Below are 7,233 nucleotides of genomic sequence, written 5' to 3' on the forward strand. Positions count from 1 at the left end.
TTTCCAGAAGACATGCCAACCATTTCTGTAGTAGCTCAAATTTGTTATCTGGATGGAATATAGTTTCCTCTCATTGGGGGTCAGACAGAAAAGTGTTGGGGCTGCAAAGGGTCCAAACACCCTAGGGAACTCTGCCCTCTCCCTGACCAAATAGCTGCTGCTTCTTTGGCAGTTCTCCCTGGACAAATCCTCAGGACTCTTAGAGGAACCTGAGAGATCAATGGCCCCAACCAACAACAGCTTCCCTGATAGATTTATCCTGAGTGGAGTGTCTGACCACCCTGAGCTGGAGATGGTCTTTCTCATCGTGATGCTCTTCTCCTACATGCTGATCTTGGTCGGGAACATCACCATCATCTTGGTCTCCCGCCTGGATTCCCGGCTGCATACTCCCATGTATTCTTCCTCAGCAACCTCTCCACCCTGGACCTGGCCTTTACGACCAGCACTGTCCCCCAAATGCTGGTCAACCTAGTAGGGCCAGACAAGACCATCAGCTACGGTGGCTGTGTGACCCAGCTCTATGTCTTCCTCTGGCTTGGGGCCACCGAGAGCATGCTGCTGGTAGTGATGTCTTTCGACCGCTACATGGCTGTTTGCCGTCCCTTGCACTACACCACCATCATGAACCCTCGACACTGCTGGCAGCTGGCCATAGTGGCCTGGGCAAGTGGGCTGGGAAACTCCCTGATTCAGTCCACGTTCACGCTGCAGCTCCCCTTTTGTGGGCACCGGATAGTGAATAACTTCCTGTGTGAGGTGCCTGCCATGATCAAACTGGCCTGTGGGGACACTAGTCTCAATGAAGCTCTGCTCAATGGTATCTGCACCTTCTTCACTGCTGTCCCATTCGGCATCATTCTTGTCTCTTACTGCTACATTGCGAGGGCAGTAAGAAGATTGGCTCAGCCGAGGGCCGAAAGAAGGCCTTCAACACCTGCCTCTCACACCTTCTGGTGGTCTTCCTCTTCTATTGCTCAGCCATCTATGGCTATCTGCTTCCTGCCAAGAGCAGCAACCAGGACCAGGGCAAATTCATTTTCCTCTTCTACTCTGTGGTCACACCCATGGTCAACCCCCTCATCTATACTCTGAGGAACAAGGAGGTGAAGGGGGCGCTGAGGAGACTTCTGCAAAAGGGGAGAGACGTGAGCTAAGAGTGGCACAAGGCCAGGTTCTGTGTCTGACAGAAACACTGTTTCTCCTCTTCGGACCCCATGAATAGAGAGGAAGGCCTAACCCCTGTACCTCCAGCACATGTTTCCATTAAACCTCCACTGCTGGCTGTTTTCTGTGGTGTTTTCTGGCATGCTAATTTACCAAACTTACACTCTATATGGACACCATCTGTCAGGGCAGATGTGTCTGACTAGAGACTGAAGCATAGACCCTGTCTCTGTTATCCACAGGTTACGTAGTAGGCCTTGAATTTCTAGAGAGTTCTGTACTTTAAAAAAAAATACCTCCATTTGTAGTATCTTATATAATGCTACCGCAATCCCATAAAATCAAGCCAGAAATTAGGAACCCCAAGGGACGATTCAAGCAGTTCTTTACATGCTACCTACTTTATCTCTGTCATTTTTGTCCATCTCCCAGTGTCTCTTCACAAATCCAGTCGGTCATGGTCATAGACATGGCATAGTAATTTGGGTGCTTGCTTAGTATGCAGCCAATCCAGATTCAATCCTCAGCGCGGCATTTGGTCTCCCAGGCCTTGCCAGGAATAATCTCTTAGCCCAGAGCCCGTAGTTAGTCCTGAGCACGGCCAGGGGAAGCCCCAAAGCAAACGAGAAAAGAAAGAAGAACCCCATACTTCCCATTCGTGTATCCTTGACCATCTTACTGTTCTCTCCTTTTAGTTTGTATCCCATTACTCTCTATTCCCCTCACAGTTGACAAGAAAAGCATTAACCTTTACAGCTAAAGCATATTTCTTCAGGGCAGGAGAAATAGCATGGACAGGCATATGTTTCCATATGTTTATGTTGTAACCGTGTTTATATGTCTCATGTATAAGAACGAGTCCTTAAATAAATGCTTAGTGAATTGAATGACATCTCAAGAGTCCTGATTTCCTGGGCCCGGAGAGATAGCACAGCGGTGTTTGCCTTGCAAGCAGCCGATCCAGGACCAAAGGTGGTTGGTTCGAATCCCGGTGTCCCATATGGTCCTCCGTGCCTGCCAGGAGCTATTTCTGAGCAGGCAGCCATGAGTAGCCCCTGAGCATTGCCGGGTGTGGCCCCCCCCAAAAAAACAAGAGTCCTGATTCCCCATGAACTGGTGAAATGAAGTGTTTGCTCTTTCAGGTTTGCAACCATGAGGTCACATATCAGCCTTGGTTTCCCCTTTTGCGTGTTTTTCTATGCCCTCTACAGACATGGAGTGGTATCATGTCTGTAGTGTAATTTCAAGCTGGGACCCATTCTCTTAGCACTTTCCATAAGAAGATGAGCACTGTCCTCAGAACTGGCCTGTCAGGGACATCACTTGATGAATTAAAGTTCAGACTGTTGCAGACTCCATTTGTTTATTAATTAGCACCCCCAGATTAGATTAAGACCAAACCCTTAAAGAATGCCAGTTGACACATTTCTGTATATTCTTTGGACCATTCAAGGCACTTTTTTCAAGACACTTTTTTTAGGAGGTGAGTCCCACTCAGCAGTGCTCAGAGACTAGCAAACCTGGGTTTGCTCTCCAACACTGAATATAGTTCCCTGAGCTCTATTAGGAGAACTGCTCCTAAGCACTGCCCCTGAGCACTATTCAGGTGTAGCAAGTCAGCCCCTGAAGAGGTTGACTGATGGTGGGATGGAGAATGAGGCCTTTTTCTTCCAGCTCGGAGCACGCGTCTGCCACCCTGTCTAGCCCATTGTTCTGAGGTGAAACGGCGGGTAAGCAGCTCGCAGACAGTCAGGCTCGTGGAAATATTCGCTTTATTCGGAGGACAAAACTGAAGTCCAAAGACTCAGCTTCAGTTCCAGCCAGCAAAAGCCCCGGCCTTCCACAGACCCCTGTTTTTATACTCCAGAGTCAGGTGCCACCCAATGGTGGGATCAGATACCAACCAATGGTGAAAGCAGAATCAGGTCCTACCCTAGGGTGGGGGCAGAATGCTAGGTAGGGCAGAATGCACAATCACCAATCAGTTTAGGGTGAGTAACATAGTAATCCCCCAAAATATTTACATACACAACAATTCCCCCGTTTGTTTTTAGTAAACAAACAATATTGTCTACAATTATTAAAAGACAAATTAGTCAATAATAAAAGAGCGGCTGTTTGCATAAGCGCATCACAGGAAAATGTAAAGAAAAACTTCTAACCTAAGCACAGGGTGTCTAAAACCAGAAACATGTATCAAGGAATCAACTACAAGCTCCTGAGAAGATAAATCTAAGACGTACATAGATCTTTCGAAGAGACACCAGAAAGGTTGTGTAGCAGGCAAGAAGAAGCACCTTTTCTTTATTTGTTGTTGTTGTTGGTGGTGGTGGTGGTCGTTTTTGGGTCACACCTGGCAGTGCTCAGGAGTTACTCCTGACTCCAAGTTCAGAAATCGCTCCTGGCAGATACCGGCATTTGAACCAATGACCTTCTGCATGAAAGGCAAACACCTCACCTCCATGCTATCTCTCCAGCTCCATTTTCATTCAAGTTCAGGTAGACCAGAAAGCCCATCTTTGAGGGCATTGAACTAGGCCTTTATTTCGGAAGAAGAGGCACATACACCCTCTGCACAGTGGAGAGCCACTGCAATGATGATCAATAGGTATCTGAACTTAGTCCAAGTTCTTAATCCTGTCTGAAGTCCATAAGATGTCTGAAATTGATGTCGACTATTTATAGATGGGAGCTTAAGTCACAAACCAAAACAAAATGTTTAAGGCAGAGACCCTCCCTGTGTAAATAAACAACTTGAGGGCCCATCCAAAATGGATGGAACCTTCTATAAACCTAGTATTTTGCCTATGATGCGCCCATGCAAAAAACCCTGAGAACGGACAAAAATATCATTTAGGAAATTATAGACAATAATATCTAACTCACAAACCTAAAGTCAAGAAAGCAAAACCTTAATGTAATACAACATCGATTCCTAATATTAAAAACTAAAATAGTGGGGCCGGGCGGTGGCGCTAAAGGTAAGGTGCGCCTGCCTTGCCTGCGGTAGCCTTGGACAGACCGCGGTTCGATCCCCCGGTGTCCCATATGGTCCCCCAAGCCAGGAGCAACTTCTGAGCACATAGCCAGAAGTAACCCCTGAGCGTTACCGGGTGTGGCCCAAAAACCAAAAAAAAAAAAAAAAAAAAAACTAAAATAGAAAAACATTAATTACGATAGTCAAAAGAAGTGTAGTACCAAATATAACTTCAAAGGATTACAGTTATAGGAAAAACAACAGATGAAATTTCTACAGAGTTCAATACCAATCTGTACATAAGAGGGGTCTGGAACTCAAAAAGACCGGCAGAAGACACTTGATGGGTCTGGAAAAGCGGGTTGAAGCCTTGTACAGGAGATAACATCAAGCTGAATGAAGAAGGAAGGCCAGTACAGTCATCCATATGTTGGGGCATCCCCAAGCGTTACATTATTAGATCATGAGTTGATTGGGCTTCTGCATTTCCTTTGGGATTGTGCAATCTTGGGGTAGCCATTGTAGAAATGGTCAACAATAGCACTGTGTATGTGGATGGAAAACCAGAAATTCAGATAGCACAGTTTAACTGGGATCCAGAGACTGTGAGTCTTATCCATGGATCTTTTCTCTGGGGTTACATTGTGACACAAATTCTAGGTGGCTTCATTTCCAACAAGTTTGTAGCATATATGGTGTAAAACTCCAACAGTCACGGATTTCTTCTTCCAGCCGAGATCAGGAAGCTTGTAGTTGTGGGTGAAGGAGATGAGTTGCACATGTGAAGGGAATCCTGAAAATTAAAATGTTAAGGACTAGGAAGAGAGAAAGAAGGATAAGGAAGACTAAATTGGGGAAGATAAAGTTAGGAAAAGGGGAACTATATACAAAATATGCAGAACAGACAGACACTAAACAAGACATACACATACAGACTTCACAAAAAATATGGCCATAACACTCACTCATACTAAAAATTATTTGTTGGAAAGGATCCAAAATAGAGCAAAAGAAAAGAGAATTCAGCTGAATCAACTAAAAGCGCCTTAAAATGTAATAGCCGGCAATTGTTTCAAATTCAAAAAAAAAATTTTTTTTTATGGCAGAGCTGAGCAGATCTGAAAGAGAATTTCATGCGTAATACAAACATGGAAAACTCTACTATAAGTGTATATCAGTATATATACAAAGTTATTGTATAACAGTAACTTTATGATAATCAATCATAGGCAAGAAGCACTGTGAAGAAAGTCCACCTAAAATTATCATTATGTCAGCGTCTTAAAACCTAAATTGATGGAAATAAAGCAATGATGTTAAAATAAAAAGATAAAAGTCGTTAAATGAGTATACCTAGAAAGAAAAACAACATTAATATGATGAGAAATTTCTCTTTCAGGTGAACCTTGACTAAATTAATTTGTAAAATTTCAGGATTAACTGAGACCTAGAGCAATAATGAAATTAAGACATAAATCCATCCTACAAGGAAACACATTGGGGATTCATGATTTTCAATCTATATTCATTGATCATGCCTGTGGAAAGAATCCTAGAGCATTAATAGCAACTGATAAGGAAGTGAAATTATTATCTGGTGTTCATTGTAGATCTTTAAGAAGTATAAAACAGGATGTATGCTGCTGTGGATTTCACCAATGTATTAGGGACTTTTTTGATCTTCTTGTCATCAAAATTGATCCAGTGTTGTTTTGCAGCAATTTTACAGTAAGAAGTACAGTGCCCATAGTGAACTTTACCATAATGGTTTGACACTGATGATGATAAGTTGTATTTCTTAATCTTGCTTTTATTCTCTGAAGTGAATTCCTCTAAATTGAGGTCTTCTAAAGGAAAATCTACATAAGTATGCAATTTTTTTATTTGTTTGCCATCAAAAGCAAAACGTTTCAAGTGTATTATAAGTACTGGTGGCAGTTTCCATAAGTACGTTTTCTTTGAAAAATCCCTTCTAGTTTTGCAACTGTTGCACAGAACTTTGTTGTCATTTCTTAATTCTTCTTCTTTAAAAAATTCAGAGAGGCATTCCTGTAATGTACATTTATCTGTAGATGTAACAGCCAGAGACAAATGAACAAATGTCTCATAAACCTCAGACTTTTGGTGGCAAGTGAGTCACTGGAGTATAGATTTGAATTGTCCTTGAAAGAGATCATAAATAATAGATTTGTGAGCCTTTTGGTGTTCTGTACTAAATTGTTCATAATTTTCATTTTCCATGAGATGTGTAGTTTTTCTGTCATTAGATTTACGGTAAGCAAGTCCTGATGTAGTCCCTCAATTAGGAACATCAATAGTTCATGAGGATCCTGCTGATTGTGTCCAGCAAACTGGTCATTAAGTAAACCAATTGTTACTTTGAAGCTTTCAGGGTTAATATATCTATGAAATCCATTTCCCATGGTTTTGATGAGCCGACCAAATTCTTCTGCTAATTTACCTTTATGCCCCATTGGATTTTTCTTGTTAATATCCTTTTTATAATGATCTTTATGAAAATACTGAGTCAAGTCTGAAATATTATACAAGCATTGCAATATTGAGTTCATGTAGCAAGAGTTTCCTATATTTTGGAGCCCAGTTAAGACAGGTTCCTGTCTTTCCTTTTGCATCTCGGAGTATAAGAGTTTATCAGTACTATCAGTCTCACTCATTGTATGGTGTGTGACAGCTAAATCGTTGTTCCCTGCCCCAGAGACCTCAGCAATATTACTGCTGTTAGTGTCTGAAGTATTCTGTTTTTGCTCTGAAGGAAAGTTTGTAGTCTGAACCTGATCATTTGTGCTAGCTCGATTTCTAACAAGGCGTAATGGAACCCAAAATTTCTTGTGAGGGTTGTCATTTATAGAAACATAGGCATAACCCCTTCCTCTTAGGAGAAGATATCCAGCTATCCATTTTTCATCCTCCTTGATCCAAATAGGTTTATGGGTTGTTTCTTGTCTCTGAATATCTTCTTTAAAATGTCTTTCCGCTGCAGTGTAACTTTCCCCTTGGGGTAAGTTAAAGTAATTTAGTGTGATAAGAGTCAAAGATAGCAAATCCGTTGGTGGTAAATCTCTTTTTTT

The 7,233-nt window shown here is 42.2% G+C and overlaps 1 protein-coding gene across 1 annotated transcript; it reads left to right on the forward strand.

The window, feature by feature from the left end:
• The first annotated feature begins 220 nt into the window (after window positions 1–220).
• On the forward strand, window positions 221–1,157 carry LOC126001268 (olfactory receptor 15-like). The gene is given in 3 exon segments (XM_049768504.1): window positions 221–398; window positions 401–892; window positions 895–1,157. Coding segments are annotated over 3 exon segments (933 nt in total).
• The last annotated feature ends 6,076 nt before the right edge of the window (window positions 1,158–7,233 follow it).

This window comes from Suncus etruscus, chromosome 2 (genome assembly GCF_024139225.1).
Source record: "Suncus etruscus isolate mSunEtr1 chromosome 2, mSunEtr1.pri.cur, whole genome shotgun sequence".
Lineage (NCBI taxonomy): Eukaryota > Metazoa > Chordata > Mammalia > Eulipotyphla > Soricidae > Suncus > Suncus etruscus.